The sequence below is a fragment of the Triturus cristatus genome, chromosome 3_1 (assembly GCF_964204655.1).
Source record: "Triturus cristatus chromosome 3_1, aTriCri1.1, whole genome shotgun sequence".
In the NCBI taxonomy this organism is placed as follows: domain Eukaryota; kingdom Metazoa; phylum Chordata; class Amphibia; order Caudata; family Salamandridae; genus Triturus; species Triturus cristatus.
Genome location: NC_140583.1, coordinates 486,495,668 through 486,514,664, shown reverse-complemented (window position 1 = coordinate 486,514,664; position 18,997 = coordinate 486,495,668). Strand labels below are relative to the sequence as shown.

At 42.0% G+C, this 18,997-nt stretch overlaps 1 protein-coding gene across 3 annotated transcripts in view; it reads right to left on the bottom strand.

Annotated features, from left to right (window-relative positions):
- Nucleotides 1–18,997, bottom strand: part of TUBGCP4 (tubulin gamma complex component 4) — a 491,481-nt gene that overhangs the window by 259,909 nt on the left and 212,575 nt on the right. For all 3 annotated transcript variants that reach the window (XM_085644307.1, XM_085644309.1, XM_085644310.1), the window contains exons 10-11: nucleotides 14,343–14,393; nucleotides 1,143–1,248 (exon numbers count right to left, since the gene is read on the bottom strand). In XM_085644307.1, coding sequence (XP_085500433.1) covers nucleotides 1,143–1,248; nucleotides 14,343–14,393 — 157 coding nt within the window. The remainder of the gene's footprint in view (nucleotides 1–1,142; nucleotides 1,249–14,342; nucleotides 14,394–18,997) is intronic.

Genomic DNA, 18,997 nt, shown 5'->3' with positions numbered 1-18,997 from the left:
TCTCCCACAACACGTTTTTTTTATTTTTAAACCAGCGTGGCACGCTTCAGTTGCAATAATGGCTGCCTGCCTTTCTTCTCTTATTTGTGGCTTGCCGAACTCAATTTTGCCACTGCATACAGCATTATATATATATATATATTTTTTTCAAAGTAGGGCAGCACACCGCACTTCTTAAAAAATGGCGACTGCACGCCTTTCCTTTCCTCCACGTGGCTTGCCGAACTCCACTCCCACAACACCGTATGCTCTTCTAAACAGCACAGCATGCCACACTTTATCTTCAATAATGGCAGCCACGCCTTTGTTTTCTTCTGCGCGGCGTGCTGTGCTGCTAAAAAAATATATATACCATATTGAAAAAACAGTTGAGCGAGCCGCACAGACGAAAAGAAAGGAGCGCAGCTCGCCCAACTTCCGTCTCTCCCTTTCTCAAGCCGGGAAGCAAGGGTGAAAGTGTACTCTCCCAGCGGCTGGCAGACGGTTGTGTTTCTATTTTTAAAATGGCAGACAAAAGCATGCTGATGCTATTAGCACACATGCCTATTAAGTTGGCTGCAAGTCACTCACAAATAGATGCTGGCGGGATGCGTTGCATTGTGATTGGAATCTCTTTCCATTAAAGGATTTAAATAAATAATTTGACATGCCCCCCATTGCTTTGTTTGTTGAACTGTAGTATGCTTAGTTCCAAGATGGCATCCTTGTGAGCCTCACTGTGGAAGGTCAGTCTTATTTTAGTTGTGCTAGAGCTTTGACTTGTAATGCCATTTTCGGCTAAATGATTTTACTGACGTTTTGGCCCAGTTTACAGCCTTCGTGCATATTTCTACTGTCCTGAATGCATGTACTCGGATGCAGGTGAAGATACTTAGCTTATCAAGTTTAATTACAGTGTATCATTTTCCCACAATTGCCACTACATAATCCACGTCACTCCAAAACACATAAGTTAACAAGCATTTGCAATGCGACAGGTCTGGCGTTACTGAATGTCTGAGCTATTGGCATTGCATTATTATTTGAAAAGCCAATAGCTCAAACTTTCAGTAATGCGAGACCTATTGCATTGCAAATGCTTGTTTTTTATTCTAACTGATCGACCAAAATGTTATAATATTTAAACCTTTAACAATACTCACCATGTTCGGTCACAGATGTTGGCGGTGTTTTCAACATATGCTGTGCAATATCAATGAAGACCTGGAACAGCTCTCCCCTCCCCAGAAGGTAAAAATCTTTAATAATCTTAAAACGAAAAAAATTAAGCACATTCAAGGTGGTTAAATTGATTAACTTTGGAGAATTTTATAAAACTACAGCAACAGGAAATGATGGAGCATAGGGTATAGTGCAAATAAATCACCAACTGTGACATATGCACTCCTGGTTCCTCCTATGTTTCTACCTTTTTATCAAATAATACATATTCCTGTATCAGCATATGCCCTACTACTCTCAAAGGCAATCCCATGAGAAACACAAAACATATTTTACAGAAGATAAACTCAGAAAAACATATTAATTTTTACCTTCCCTTACAATGAAATAAGGTTTTAGGTAGTCAGATTACCCTGTAGGTGAGGAAGCGATAGTACAGCAGAGAGAGAAGCAGAATGGTTCACTTTGCAACCAATTCCAAAATATGAATCACAGCCTCCTGTCAATTCAACCACTCCTCCTAAAAGGATACTCGTAGGCCTGTTGATGAGCCGCGATTAGGACCTCCTATCCTGCAGCCTCGGCCCCATAATAAAATATTCAACACTGTCACGCATTCCTACTGAAAATAAACTGTTTGAAAAATGGGGTCATCAACAATACTAGGACAACAGAGCTCAGGAAGACCCTGGTTTTTTGGTTCTCCTGTACAGAGTAAAGAATCGGTGTTAAAAGTTATTCAATATATTAATATTTTCAACAAAGTGTTGTTGTCTTGTCCAGTAGAAATTTTATTGGGAATGAAGGGCACCTCTGTTGTGGATTCAAAGGATGTGAAAATTGCTTTCTTGCATGGCCTCCACCCTGGGAAGGGCTTAATAATCTGCTACACTTAATTCAAACACCAAGCGGTCATCTCAATCTTGCAGCCTCTAGTTAAAATCCCCTAGCTTTACTAGGTAGGAAATGCAAAGGCAATAATGTGCCAGAAAATATACTGAAGAATCAAAATATATTTTGACATTACAGTAAATGACTGGACCACTGCTTCCCAGCACGAACCCTCGTTGAGGGTAAGCAGGTACACCAGACAAGGGCCACTTTCAGGTGTTGCACGAATAGAGGATATCAACTAAATTCCAACTTCCCACCATGGCGATGATGTAAGCAGGTTTTTCAGCTACTACCCAGATGGGTTGGAAGGAGAAGAATACCAGAGAAACCTGTTTATGGGCAAGTGAAAATATGAACGATGTGAAGAACTTAAAGAGATGTAAACAATGGAATATAATTGGAATTAATAAATTTATTGTACGTAGGGACATTCGCATATGACATCTTTTCATCAAGCTGGTGAAGAATATGCAATGAACAGGATGGAATATTTTAGATACTAGCTAGTATGTCATGAACTTGGAAAGTATGTGAAAGTGGGTAAGGGATTGCCAGACAGCTTGATGACCGACAGCTGGTTGAGCCGAAGTGGACAATGGCTGTCTCATGGATTTATAGCACTATGCTGAACAATTTAAATTAAACTCTGAGCAAGTCAAGGGTGAACTGTATAGAATACACCTCGCCATAATCTAAATTCACATATTTGGCAGCTTCCCCACCGCAACAGCAGAGATAGTAAACAAGAGGGCATTATCTACTACCACATACTCTGGCAATGCCAGATAATACAGGTGTTATGGGCTGCAACTAAGCAGTTTCTAGTACATACATAATATTGGGAACTTCCTTTGTCTTATGGCCCAAATCAATTATTGTAGGAATATGGTGTGACCATTACTTGTCTAGATGACACAAATCATAGGCCAAGCTAGCTCTAGTGGCGCCACACATCCATGTAGCACAGATCATACCTACTGAGGACACATAACAGCAGGGAATACTCTAAGAACTTTCACAGGATATAGGCACAGAAAAGTAAATGCAGAGTTTGACCATATGGGCGTATGTATAACAATGGAATGATGGTAGGTGATTGATACAAAGTGAATTCTGTGTTCTTATGTGTGTTGCTTTTTATTAATGATGTACTTGTAGGGTTTTTTATCTTTGTTGGAATAGATTGGCCTCTGCACAGCAGGGAATGTCCTTTGCATGGTAAACAGGCATGTTCCTCTGCCCTGAAAGCCCGTGTATCCGGTATGCTGATTTTTTATTTTTGGCTCTGGTGTCATTACTCTAGGGTGTAATCAGAGGCCTAGGCCTGTCCTTGATAAACAGAGGTCCTGGACTATGTCCTGTGATCTGTAGGGGTGTACAAAGTGTGGCCTCATTTGAGACCAAGGACTACTGTCCCAGTCACTGTGTTTAGCATATAGAATGGTAGTGGCAGCATATCATGTTTTAAGGACCAGTTGGTGGAACTGGATCATTGAAATGGAGGCCTCCTCGCCCACTCGTAGAAAGTTATGCTTCTATTCACATGCCCAGTCCCATGAACCAACATCCCAAATGCATATTTAGCATGTTGGTGAGTGTGATCTTTGTGGTACATACATGGTGAGTGCAAGTGAGCAAGAAAAATAGAGGTCAGTCAAGTCTATTTTGGATACCCCTGGTCTGGACTTGTACAAGAGGAAGGGTAAGGACTGCGCTTCCACACTGTGCTCTCATTCACGTAGCTGGAGGGAGGAGGCCTAGATAGGGAACACAGGGCCCCTTTAGTTATCCCATGAAGCCTTTCGGCAGCAGGGAGAAGCCTAATCATCTTCCTGGACACTGCAATTTAGTGGATGGTAGGGGTGTGTAGTGGGACTGCAGACTCTGTTGTGAAAGTGAGGAAAACTTTAGGTCTTTCTCAGATTACTCCTTAAATTGGATTGATGACTGGCAGGTGTATAACATTCACACCTCATTCTGCTTATGCTAGGTTAGTGGAGACTCAATCTACACAAAGGTTGAGTCTAGAGAACATCCTGGGAAGGACACTTGTAAGATGAACCACCTCAAACCTGCAGTACAACCAAGGTCTCATAGCAAGACCCAAAGAGGTGAGGTGACATCTGAAGACTGAATCGCTTGCTGGAGAAGCGCTGTACTTGTCCTGAATTGCCTAGATGCCTGAATGCCTACTGAGATAATTGTCAATTTTAGTTTTTTTTTACTGAATTTTAAATGGGTTTTTATTGAAAATGGTTTGTCATGAACATGACAATTGTGACATATTGGTCCTTTTATCTTTTAATACTTGTATATATGGTCATATTATAGGTTTTGCAATATTTAGGATGAATTTGTACTTTTATGAATTGTGTTATCAAGTTCGAATAAAGTCATGTGATGATGATGAATTGTCAACAACAGGGGCAGCCTGAAAACCTGAACCAGGAGCAAACATTACTGGAATCCTAACAAGGGTTCAAGTTGACACAATACATGCATCCAATTTTTAACGGCCTAAAAAAACATTCTAATGTGAGAAATATGAAAAGATATAAGAGAAAAAAAATGTCATTGAAGAAACAGAAGAGAAAGAAGAAAAGAGAAAAAGAGAAAAACCCATGTGTGAATGTATACCATTCATAGAAAAAGTTTTTATTAACAATAATAAATAATTCAATCTGTAAACATATACGACAAAAGGGCGCTCAACATAATACACAAAACAAGACCTATAAACAGTGCAAGGTGTAGACAAACAAGTGGCTGGGGAAAAAAGTTTACAAAAAAATCAGAAGTTCACGACAAAACTGAAACAACACAAAGCAAACAATGCATCCTCTTCAATTTTCGGCCACATCTGTGCATCAACGGCGTTTCGACCACAGTAAAACTAACTGGTCATCATCAGGACAAACAGTAATTCTATGAGCGTCCGTACCGATTTCATTAAAACATCAATTGTTAAGGTGGACCCAACCAAAAGTGAAACGATCGTATGGAGACCTCAGAGAGAATAACTTTGGTAAAATGAAGATCCATAGGAGATGCTGTATTATAGTCGTCTGAGCTTATTCATAAATTCAAAGGCTCCGAGAATAAGGAAATAGGTGGATTAGCCTATTCTTTCAAATAGTTTTAAGAAGCAAAGTTAATTAGAAAAAGGGGTTTAGACATCTGAGCTAATAGATCGCATAGTTACAGACGCATATACTTGAATGGTCAGTCGCCTTTAATACATATGGGGGACAAGGCTCATAGGCTTAGTCTAGCCCAGCGGGTTCTGTAGTGCACTGACCACATGAATGAATGTCTTTTCATATTTCTCACATTAGAATTTTTTTTAGGCCTTTAAAAATTGGATACATGTATTGCGTCAATTTGAACCCTTGTTAGGATTCCTGAATGCCTACTGAGGCAGAGAAGGAGCCAGCTTTCCTTGCAGGAGAAAAGATTATTCAGGAAGGAACAGGTCCAGAGTGCCCCCAGTAGTTGTGGGGCATGCAGAAGAAGCAGACTCCTGGCGAGCGATCCAAGGGGACCCAGGTGTCAAAGGGCACACCCCCTGTACCCAATCTCAACATTTCCAGACAGGAACCTTGACAACATGATTGCTGAAGTCCAGTAAGGGTTTTGATTACATGTTGCTAATTGGCCTGTGCAGGGCTGCCTCTGCTAATTCTGCAACCGCCCTATCTGGGGCTGCATCGGCCAAATCTGTAACTGGCCCATGAGTGGCTTCAACTACCAAGTGTCAGAAGCCCTGTAGGGGACTAAAACTGCGGCCCATTTGGCCCCAGAGTAGGCTGCAACTGCTGATTTCTGGGACCCTGAAACATTACACTCCTAATGGTCCAGACTTTGGACTATGATCTTCAAACTATGCCAAGAAGTCAAGCATGCCTCTGACAAAAACAGCCCTGTGCCGTGGCCAAAGGAACTCCACAAAAGCCAGTCAGTGTGCCTAAATTCTTGCACGCTTTCAAAGCAGCAGGCGACCTGAAAGCGACCCAAGAGGACCGACTCATCAGGGTGTGGGGGGCATGGGGAGGGGGAGGTAAGAAACTTAAAATTGAACAGATACATACCGAACTGCACCTGTGTTATATTCACGCCAACTGGGGAAGAGAACCTGGTGATAGAGAGTGAACGGTGTTTGCACAGTCCCTGCCAACACTGCACCCAGAGACACTAAGACACAACTTGTTTTGATTACTGTGCGTGGCATTGAGAACATCTTTGAAATTAAACTATTTTTTTTTCTTGCAAAGATAAGCACTGGGATGGGAGTTCACTTTATTGGGTCTGTTGGTTGAATGATGAGATCTGAGCTTGAGCATCCCAACATTACTGGACTTAGAAGTCTGTGACTGCTCACCCAAGCTACCCCCCAGTTAAGTGCAGAAATGGTTGTACTTGGTCCAATATGCACAGCCATAATAGGAGGGACCCAGGACATTTGAAGCAAACAACCTCAACCCCATGGCTGAGGCCCACTAGCCCCTGCTTAAACCATGCCCACCAACCCCCACCCCTGGAACAGAGTCTGACAATTGGTAGCAGTGGTGAGATCTTTAAAAGTCAGATCCAACTTTCTTCTAGAAAATAATACGTCCAAATTCTACCTAGTAGTACCTACACAGTAAATGTAAGATGCAAGCATGGGTAAACTTTGACACACTGCTCCGCTCTACATGCTGGCTAGCTACTCGTATATTGTAATGTAAGTAACTAAGAAAGGCAGCCGGGTTGAGGAAAGTTCTCTTTTTTAACATCTTGCTATTCTGCACATAGGACACCCTAACCTAAACAGTAATGTAATTGCGCTTGTTTTAACTCATTTTAGTATCTTTACCTTTGGAAGTAGAATGCAACTTGCTTTGTCAATTTTTTTATGTCCACTTCTTGATTAACATAGTATAAACAGTTTTAGAAATTCAACTACTTGTGTGGTTTTAAAGATGAAAAGGTTTAAATTAACCATGCAAATAAAATAAACTTGAAACTTGTATCCTCAGAATAGTCAAGTGAGAGGTGTTTGGATAGAAGGCTCCCAGAAACAAGGACATGGAGTTCCATGTGAGTGTTTTTTTAAAATATCAAGAATCAGCTAGAGAAACTGGTCGGTAGGGAGGAAACTGATGGATTCAGGGGAAGGAACCATGACTGGAACTTAGGGAGGGAGTGCTGTGGTGTCAGGCACATGACAATCCTAACCACTTCCTTTCAAGGTAACACTGGCACCAACTCCAGGAGTTATTAACTTATGATGGGAAAGTCTAGACACTGAACTTGTAGATGGCTCCCCAGAAGGCTAAGGTGAAGGCTAAGGAGTCTAAGAGGGAGAAGTTGAAAGCAGTTTGCCAGGAACAAGCATAAAGGAGTCAAGAGAGACGGGGGAACATGCTTGTGAGGAAAGAAAAATTCAGCAAAGGAGAAGGAGAGGGGCAGGGTACGAAAGGGAAAAGGAAAGGCAGCAAAAGGAGAGCCAACAGGAGAGAGAGAATATAGCTTTAGAGAAAAAGAAGCTCAGGACAGCAGAGAAAGCTACATCTGGAAAAACAATTCCAACTTCTAACGCTACAAGAATACCCGACAATGTTCTAGAATGCATATGTACACAGAAGGGAAAGATATTTTGAAAAGGGTTGTGAGCTTGAAGATAGCTTGTGGGTTGCAGGCTTTTAAAGATGTGCCTAAGGCACCCACTTTAATCAGTCGCTTGCCCATAGAAAATAAATCAGGCATAGGGAGAATGCCCGTGGCTGAACTTTCAGGGAATAGAGAATGCCCTTTTTCAGTGTGTGGGCTGAAGCCAGCTCATTACCTTCAAAGGATTAAAGAAACTAAGAGAGTAGATGTTGTTCAATTTGAAACATGGATACATGGTGCGCTGTACACTTGGAATGAGTGGTTGAAAGGGGCAGAGGCTAACGATTTTCACGCCCTTTACTAGTTGAAGGTGACCGAGCGACTCAAGGAGTAGTGATCTACCTCACTGTTGTAATTTACTTGCATGCTATAGTATAGAACTTTTAGTTGTCTTAGTGATAGAATGAGAATGTCATGAGCTGATCGTGATGTCAGGCATTCTGATATTGGAGATGCTGGGAAGGAGACCTGCTGTGTCGGTGGTTGCATTTAAATAAAGCCTGCCTTAGATTGCCTTCGTTATCTTGGCCTTTAATACTGACTTAGACAATACCTGTGGGAGATGACAGGAAATTATCAAGAGAATCCTGTAGTTAGCTGGCAAGTGTTGGCTAACAAGATTAACAAAGGGCTGGAGCAACTTGGCTCTAAGCTAAAGGGACATAATAACTCTCAAACTGGCCTCAAACTAAAGAGAGAGGGCCAGGGCAATTCCCAAAGATCTTAGGAAGGACACAATCAGAAAGGCAATTGATTTTAAAGTCTGGGATGCAAGGAGAAAGGGTGTCAGGGAGGTTCTTTCAAGGTCAAGGTGATTACTTTTTAAAGGTGTCACCAGGAGGGGCGTCACTAGGGAGACTGTCAGGAGAAAGACCGTGTACCAGCTAACCCATGATAGCGAGCGTGTTGCTTATGGGCGAGGGGATCCAAGGCGGCCCTGCTGCACCCAACCTGGCAGCAATGGACATTTGGGAAAGAGACTCCGACACTCTTAAGCACAACCATCCAAATACCATGGATTTGTGTTTGAGTTGGAGACTAGTATCATCGTGAGAAAGACTCATGCCCTTAGAGATACAGATGTTTACAGGACTGAAGCTGAAAGGATGCATCACAAACTCAATGAGATTCTCCCTGATACCAGGAATCAATGGCACAGGTTTGATAGACCGTGGGGAGGACACTGAGTAACTGATTACCCGAGTTGAGGTAAAAATCAATAGTAAATCGGCCATGGCTGATTAAGGGGTAAAAGATAAGCCAAGTTTTAGATATCTATTTGGCAGATATTTGACTGTACATCAGTCTCAGGAAGAGACTGCAATCATCCAAGTTTTTCACAACGCAGAGCTAGGTAGTAAGCGGATCATGACAGACTCGAAGGCGGCACAGGCCATGGTATCTGTCACCCTTACTCTTGAGAGGAGGACGAGACACCCTAAGCAGACCAGGTGTTAACAACTGGGTCACTGCCAGTGCTGCATGTATTGTTACCAGCTCGAGGATCTACTAGGGAATAATTCTGCAAGGCACAAGTTGTGTGGCCTAAACTTGTAACACTTTGGAAGAAAGCCTAGGAACAGGTCAGCAAGGGAGTGCCGGAAGGAAACTTTGTTGACTGGAAGGATAGACTACTCTATAGTGAGCCTGTGAATCCTGAGCCATGAGTTAGCAAAAGGCTGGTGGTTATGTTGGTGCACAGGAATTTTCAGTTATCACTGGCCCATAAAGTAGCTTTAGCAGGACACTGGGTACTAGAAAGACCCAGAAAACATTGGATTCTGTTTCTACAGACCGGGTGGCACAAGGGCGCATAGAGGTTTTATTGAGCCTGTTTCATTTCCCAGTTCAGTGGTAAGTTAGGAGGTAAGACCAAGGCATTACTGGTGCCATTGCCAGTTGTAGATGTTCCATTTGAGAGGGTGAGAATTGATATTGTGAGTCCCTGTCCTTCCCCTCCACTTCAGGCAACAAGTATATCTTGGTTGTTAGAGGACACCACGCCAGCACAAGACCAGCAGCAGATAAATTAACTCCATAACACAAACATGCCACTCAGCACCCCAGAGTCACAGAGTCAGAGCCTGGGCCACAACACTAATGGGTGCTTGCGTTAGAATGCATAGTCCCTCCCCTCCCGCTCTCCCCCCAGCACTGCTATAATACTTGTCACAATAGTCTGTGACGCATACAATGTCCTGAATCTGAGGCTTACAACTCATATTCATAGGGAAAATGGCTGGTTAGATCTTTAGTTTGAATAGTTAGTATACACTCATAACCTGCAACTGCATCCCGTAGGTGGGAGAAAAGGACTTCCGCTGGTGGGGCTTAGGCACAGTTGAAAATGAAAATGTACCTCCTACCCCTGCAATGAAGATCTGCTGACCACAGAATAATTTTTGTCAAGTTTGGGGCACTGAAATGTTTGTACATATTGCAAAATCTCAATAAAACGTCTTTACAAAAAAAAGTATATCTTGGTTGTTTTGAATTCCAACAGGTATCCGGACGAGGTACCTCTGATGAGCATGACTGCAAAAGCAGTAGCTAAGGCACTCCTATGAATCTTTTCTAGGGTTGAATTTTCGAAGCCAGCGATTTCCATCTTTGTTTCAGCTTACATGTGAGAGACCTGTGAGCCAGCTGGTAGAACTTACCCCCTTCTCCACGGCATACCACTTGGAAACAAATTAGTTAGTGCAAAGGTTTAATAAAACCCTTAAGGCGATGCTGGGCACCCTACCTGAGAACCTAAGGAGAAAGAAAGATCTTCTTTTACCATGTCGCTTATTTGCGCTACAGAGAAATTTAACAAAAGACGGCTGGATTTAGTCCCTTTGACGTTTTTATTAGGTCATCCGGTGTGTGGCCCAGTCACATTAGTCAGAGAACAGTGGGAAGGAACTTCTTAGTCACCCGAAAGGATAGGGTGGACTATGTAACTGGCTTCAGGAAGCCGAAGGCGCAATACATCGGTCAGGTAAAGTTAAACCTTCAGGCAAGCCAAAAGCTGATGGAGTTGAAGGACTAGAAAGTGACAATGAATGGGTACCAGGAAGTTCAGAAGTGTTGATGCTGTAGCCCATCTGTCCCAGAGCTTTGGAGAATAAGTGGTGTGGGTCATACAATGTAGGGCTGAATGTTTCTGAAGTTAACTACTTGCTAGACACAGGTACCACAAGGGAATCCCGGAGGGTGGCCTCAGATAAAGGAATTGGAGCATTGTTGGCTCAACTGGATGACAAGGTTAGTGAGTGTTAGGTAGCCTTTATCAATCACAGGCTATATTACCTGGAGAACAGAACTGCATGGTCAATGAGAAAGAATGCTTTCTCATTGTGAGTGTTTTAAAAGGTTCAGCCATATCTGTTTGGTATTAAGTTTGAGGTACAGACAGATCACAAACCACTCAAGTGGTTGATGGCAATGAAGAATGAGAATCCCAAGTTGCTGAGACGGTCTATCTCATTTGAAAGTCTAGATTGCCTAGTGGAGCACAAAGTCAGAATAATGGGAATGCAAATGAACCTTCCTGCCAGATACGCTTATGCAACAACTGGACTTCTCCTGCGATGGAGTAAATATCCATATAGTCCAATCTGGGAAAGGCATATGTTGAGATAGGAATATCCCTGTTTGGTAAATGGGTATGTTTCCCTTGACTGAGTGCCTGACTGTATATATCTGGTATCCTGACTTTTCATTTTGGCGCTGCCATCACACTAATCTAGAGTATCTACATGGGTTTATGCCTTCCCCTGACGATGAGAGGTGCTGGGCTTGTCTTGTAACCTGGAGGGGCACACCAAGCGTGCCTTCAATTGAGAGCAAGGACTACTGTCCCCCTCACTGGGTTTATCATATAGAGCCAGTGGTGGCAGCATACAGAATCAGGATCAGTAATTTAGACAGGCCTTCCTATCTGGATGAGGGTGAAGCCATTGGCACACATTTAAAGTTCCACATCTATGCACTTGCACTGAAATCCCAAGTGGGTGCTCAAAATGCTGGTGGGTGTGGCCTGTTTGGTACATGCCTGGTGTGTGAATGAGTCAGAGTAATGAAGAATAGTAGGATCAAGTTTCGATGCCCCATGCCTAGCCTGCCCTTGCACAGATGGTGGGTGACGACTGTGTTTCCAGAAAGATTAAATGTATTCCTATAGCTAGAGGAAGGAGACCTAGTCACTAAAGTGAGGAGATAGGGCTACTTTAAATATTCTAGGAGGCATTTGAGTAGCAAGGAGCTCCTCTTGGTTAGGAATTATATCCCTTGAGGTAGAAGTGCATGCTGTGAAGGAACTTCTGCGCCCATGTCTTAACACAGTGGCCAAGTCTTCCTTTCTGAGTGATAGACCCAGGTCAGCAGTCACCAAATGAAACAAGGTAACCATACATGCACACTCCTGCTTTCATCACAATTGGACATGTCCAACCTGGAGATACACTACACACAAGGACAGAGTTCATGAGATATGTATTCAGTCTAATGCAAAATGCAAACTATCACATTCTTTTTTATGACATGCAAGCATACACATAGTTTCAAGCTGCAGCAAGAAGTTTGCAGGAGCTCTCGTAACCCCACAAAGAAAACATACGATTTCTATAGGGTCCATGCTATAATCATCCACTCTAACACCCAGGCAAAAGGGGTCTGTATTACCCCATATTAGACAAGGGAACTGTGTATGCAAGTTTCAGCTTGTACCAAATCATACCACAATGTCTGAAACCCAGGTACTGTCTTGCACGACACAGAATAAAGCACAGATTCAATCAAGCTTCGACCTGCACCTAGTTTAAATAGGGTCTACACAGCACTACCAAAACACAGCACTGGAAGCAGCATGGTATGCCAATTCAAATACCAATACATGCAACATGTTATTCTACAATCTAATGTTATATTAAAATTGACATGCAAGGTACGGATTGAGAGGTGCACTGCTTAAAAAAGCCTGAGTAGGGAATTGCAAAATAACTAGTAAAGTTTGCATTTCGATGTTTTCTGAACTTAACAGTAGTCAACAAGATAGCTATGCAACTACTGCCACATAAAGTTGAACTTGATGGACATTATGTTATCTGTCAAACGTAACAACTATGTAACTAAATATAAGTAACTATATAACTTTGCAGTCAGTGAACAATTTGAGAAATAAAGAAGGAATAACAATCTTTCAATGGTTCTAATTCACTCTGTTTTAAAAGTTGTGTCCCTTTCAAGGAAGGAAAAAGGAGCTGTAAAACAGACTAGTAGACAATTTACAAATAAAGTTGGAGAATTACGGGCAGTGATCTCTGCCTCTGCCTGAACATAATTTTCCAAATTTCTGAAATTTACAAAAGTTCAAAAAAGTATTCCAGGAAAACTTCATTGATGCAGGTTTCCAGACAGACTTCTGAAAATGTTATGTGACAAACCTATTAGGATCCTTAAAGGAGAACTCCACACAGCGGGAAATGGATGCCCTGTGACTGGGTGGAGTTCTGCTACGCGAATCTCCGCAAAGTGCAAAAAGGAGCTCCGCAAGCGGCATAGTGCATTGGATAAATGCTGTCCGCTGTGATTTTCAGTTCCAGCTGCTTGTCTGCACTGTGCAATCATCGCAAACTGCACCATGCACAGCACAAGCGGGCGCGGCTTCCTTTCTGTCGCTTGAGTAGGTTTTAACTCGAGCGGCAGCTTTCTCACTGCAAGCGTACAGTTTCTCAACGCGAGCGGTCTCGAGCATACGTGACCACTCGCAATGAGAAATCTGACCACCTGTGATGAAAAATCTCGCCGCAAGTTTTTCGGAAATACGTGACCTCCACGTAAAGCAGAGTGCAGAAACCTCCACAAACTCAGCGAGCGGAGCAGAGTTACCGCCCAGACTTAGCAAACACACTGTAAGGAAAAAAAAATTCCCTGTAAAGAAACCCCTTCCCAACCAACTACAGGAGTGATTCAATCCCCTTCCCACATCAGAAAGGGACTTGCTGCAGACCTAACCCGGAGTAAAAATCTGACCCTTTCCCGGGTGGAAAGGGTAATAAGAAGAGTTTGTGAATGCCCTCAAACGTACATTTGTCAATGTGGAAAAACGTCCATGGCTAATTATGCCTTGGAACATTGGTTTTCCTTCCAACCGAGTCAGATTTATCAGAGCAGACTACTCAGAACTCGTTGCAGAAATTTCTGCACATATACATGGGTTTATGCCTGCCAACAATTCTTTTGTGAATACTTGTTGAGAGCAAAACAGGTAAATACCGTTGTAAACTCTTGCTTATAACTGAATTTACATGTGTTAATCATAGTGTTTAATCAAGAAAAAGTAACAGTTCACTTAGAAGATGGTGATATTTTTTCTTAAGGAGTCATTTTTGCCTGACAGCAGTTTGTCCTTCTAAAGATTTTAAATTTTACACTTATATGTGTAACGTAGACCTTGCTTTTACTACTACAACAGGTCAAACATATTGGACACAGTGTGACTGGTTGTGCAGCTTGTCAAGGAGGCAGCAACATACAGTAAGCTATCCTCCAAAACTTAGGAGAAGGAAGCACCTAGTAATACAGTAGGACAAACAACAGACAGTACAACAATTTAAATCATTTCAAATTTGAAAAACTTCCATACTAACCTTTAATTGCCCAAGCAAGTCAGATTCTTCCACCATAAGCTTCCAAAGATGCTAAAGAGAAGAATTCAAACAAAAGGCTGTATTACAGGAATGCATAGCACACTAGGTCAAACTCCAGTACTGACTGTTGACTCAAAATACCATTAACAACAGGAAATCTAGTTTCAATACTTTCCTACTTAATGCACTAAATGAGCTACGGGGTAGCTTCAATGGTGGCGTATGTGCAGTGGCGCCAGGGCTCAGGGGTCCATTGCACACCAGTTGATGCCATTTTTTGCTACCACACCATGACAGTGGAGCCATTTCCGTTTCCTGCATTGAGGCCTACATCATCTTTGCAATACCACTGATGAGTTATGAAATATATTCTTAAATTTCATTCTTTAACAGATTTAAATTCCATGAAGATAGTCAGGATGGAAGATGGCTTATCTGGAATAGTGCAAGTTAATTTATATACCGCCTTTGCAACACACACATGCATCGTGCCCCTAACCCTAGCACCTGTCACATAACAAGGCTAGGTGGATTGGTTACTTTACTAATGCTATTGTTTTTAATTTTGTTACACCGTTTTTTCTTAAAGTGGCTAATATGATTATTGAAAAATCAAATGTTTCTCTTTTTAGCAATTTGGATGCCAACTACTGGCTGCCTTGTTTTGTCATATACAGCTAAGCTTCACACATATTTCCATGAAGCCACCCTGATAAACTACAATGCACCTTTACACCGTCTTCCTCTTCACCGGATGCCCAAATAAATACTAGACAAGCAGCTCTCTGCAATTCTACAAGGGAAAGGGTTTCTACATGCCAAACTGATCTTTCTAAGAAGAAAGAACAACATCTGAGGGAAGAGTCGCAGTAAGATAGAGAGAGGAAAATCGCTGACGAAAGAGACAGAAACACGGATTAGGGTGTGACACAGAATGCTGAAGACATTACAAAAATAGAGGCTGGCGGCAGGTGAGATAACAGACAAGACGAACAAGCTGAAAGAATGATAAAGATACCTGGAGGATGGCAAAGAGAAAGTTTAAATATCAAGAAACAAGAACAAACCTAATAAGAAGATAGCTGAGGAGCAAGCACATGAAAGAGTAGAGCCAAGAGAGGAGCAGCAGATAGAGAGCGCCAGGGACAGAAAATACCATAGGAATATAGATAGTGACAGATACTATACAGAACTCACAAGGCTGCCCTAGTTACCCTTCACAGTAGACACCCGCCATTTTCCACTCTTGGGGCGTTTAGAAACCTGACTTGGACGACGATGCAATTAATTAATTCTGTTCTCAGGTTAGTAAGTCACTGGTCCACTCTCTAAGCCGGAAAGTCTACGGTGCCTCTCAAGTTACTGCAAGTTACCTTCCAAACTTTGATAAAAACACCTTTCAAATGACCTGGCAAAGATAAATGATTAGCCTTGGAATTTTTTGTTAGCACCTCGCTGGAAGTCATGCCACCTCTCTAAACCACAACCACCCATAGATGATCAGAATAGTAGTCCCCAGCAGTTGCACCCCTATAACCAGGTTTTTATGTGACATCTATTCAGTTCCATTGTTCAACTGTGCCCCCTCTCTGAGACCTCTGAAACAGTTTATACTGTCTGCAGTATTAACTGAACATTAACTTTAGGTACTATAGCTTGACAACTTCACCGGGATCAGTTCCTTACTTTCTGTTTAGCCTCATACCCTCTGATATCATTGCACAGCCTGATGTGGGATCCGAGTCAGCTTTTCTGCAATTCCAGCATGATGGAAAGCCTAAGGCCGATTTAAGAATCTTCTGCCCTCAATCAACATCAAACCCACAAAAAGTGATGAAAGGAATGCTTAATTAAAATAGTCTGACCACTGGCAATCGCTCAGAGTAACATTCCAAGCCATAATTTCTTTGCCCACTATGCAACCTCAGATTCCACCCTGTCAGATGCAACTCAACATTGGTCCTGCACCAATAGGAACAATCAAGCCCAAACTACTAAGCCAGGTCCTCTGTGAACAGGATAACAAGCAACCCAAGACCCGTTTTAGTCTAGTTGGGTCTTTTCAGTCAGTGCAGCCTGGTTCCAGTGGCACAGTGAGCAAGGGATCAATGTAAATCCATGGGAGGAACCCACCCTCTTCAATATATGAACGGGCCTAAAGCATAGGTCCCTGAATCAAAAAACACTAGACTTGAGCTGAAAGCACAATCTGATTATAACAAAGTATCAAACAAGGTTGCTAAATAGAAAAATATAAATTTCTTGTTTATTGTGCTTTTTTTTATATATACAAAACAACATCAATATTTTCGGATACTTTTTGTGAGTTTTTGCACATAGACATATTAATATAGTGAGGCAAATATAAATAACAATACATGGTATTGATATAAACAAATAGCAACATGTCCCGCTCAATACTCAACACATGCATACAGACATTCATTCCATCACGGTTCCACTAGCACATAACAGTCAAGATGTCACAATTCCAGCAATGTAGTCGTATGGGCGATAAACATATATATCATCCAGATGGAAAGCATATGGTACAATGGAGTAAAAAATGCCGAAAGTACAAGCGCCAACGCGCGTTTCGGTATTGGACCCGAACTAGGGTCCCACCTTCATCAGGGCGCCGACTGGTAGGTAGAGGGGGACATAGGCTATACGTGTTTTTTTTTAAAAAAACGTAGCCCCTAACAGAAGGGGTTTAAATGCATGTCTTCATAAAGTAGCATAACTCAATTCAACAATTCATCTCAGCGCAGGAATAATCCATAAGCTGATATCGGGCCGGCGCCTTCATCAGAAACTGGGAGAGTCAAATCTAGTCAAGTTCAGAATATGCAGCAGGATATAGAGATAGATGGCTCGCAGCAATGCTGGCCGATCTGTTAATAGAATATACCACAGCTACGCAATAGTGGAAAGTCAGCTAGTTTTCTGGCCATCAAGAAGTGTTCAACAAAATGAGGGATATGTACATGGCACTTGCTTCTGTATTCGGTATTGGACCCTAGTTCGGGTCAAATACCGAAACACGCGTTGGCGCTTGTACTTTCGGCATTTTTTACTCCATTGTACCGTATGCTCTCCATCTGGATGATATATATGTTTATCGCCCATACGACTACATTGCTGGAATTGTGACATCTTGACTGTTATGTGCTAGTGGAACCATGATGAAATGAATGTCTGTATGCATGTGTTGAGTGGGACATGTTGCTATTTGTTTATATCAATACCATGTATTGTTATTTATATTTGTCTCACTATAATAATATGTCTATGTGCAAAAATTCACAAAAAGTATCCGAAAATATTGATGTTTTGTATATATAAAAAAAAGCACAATAAACAAGAAATTTATATTTTTCTATTTAGCAACCTTGTTTGATACTTTGTTATAATCAGATTGTGCTTTCAGCTCAAGTCTAGTGTTTTTTGATTCAGGGACCTATGCTTTAGGCCCGTTCATATATTGAAGAGGGTGGGTTCCTCCCTTGGATTTACATTGATCTACATACCCCGCCTAACCCGCCCTCCATCCCTTTTTGGGGTCCCCCTTGCTTAAACAGTGAGCAAGGGACCCATGTCTGGGCATGCACTTGGCACTTAGGGTGCTACATCAAACACACAAAACATGATGAGAGTAATGCGTGTAAATAGTCTAATCACTGGCAACCATTCGGGGTAGTATTCCAACTCCATCAATATCGAATAGCACCAACAGGTTACTGAAGGAAGGACAAGATGTCGTCTACTGGTAAGCGTGTGGATTTATTCAAGAGCACAGGAGAAAGCAACCGCTTCCCAGCTGACCAGACACGTAACTGCCAATACTGGAATTCAGCTGGGTAAAGGAACACACTAAGAACCCCATTAAGTTCTTGAGTAATAATAGGGGAAGGACACAAAGGAAGGGCTAACAGAATACATAGTAATAAACATTTACAACACATCTTCTCCGTTACAAATGAGAGCAACACAAAAATCAATAAGTGCAAATTAACACAAACTTGGACAGAGATTTTAAACACAAAAAAGTCATTCAAGTACGCAGGAGGTCTGCGAGATCTTGCACTTCTGGATTCCACAGATGTAGAACATTCTTGATGACCCTCACTTTGAAAGGCATCACCACCACCTTCCTCCCTCCGAGAAGTTGATGAAGAAGATGGAGTGACCTCAACAGGAGTGGATAGCATATAACCAGAGTTGGACATAGGTTCCTGATCAACATCAGTAGAAGTGTTAGAAGAAACAGGCTTTTGATACAAAGCCACTCTCCTAAGATTCCACTTCTCCCAATTATCAAGCACAACATACTTTGGGAAAGATTCCCTAACTCTATAGAGACCGCTGAACTTATTGAGACCTTTGGTAATTCTGCCAGGTTTAACTTTTACCAAATCACCAGGAGAAATAGACTTGGTTAAAGGAACGCTACAATTAAAGTTTGAAGTGTTACCAATTTTGTTTTTAATCCAGGATGGATTAAATTTTGTACTAGGACGTCTACCTCTCATTAACTCAAATGGAGACTTACCACTGGGTTCATGAGAAGTAGTGCGGTAGGCCCACACCATATCTTGTACCATCTCATTTGCAAAACTACCAGAAGCACAAGACATTTGTATAATGCCTTTGAC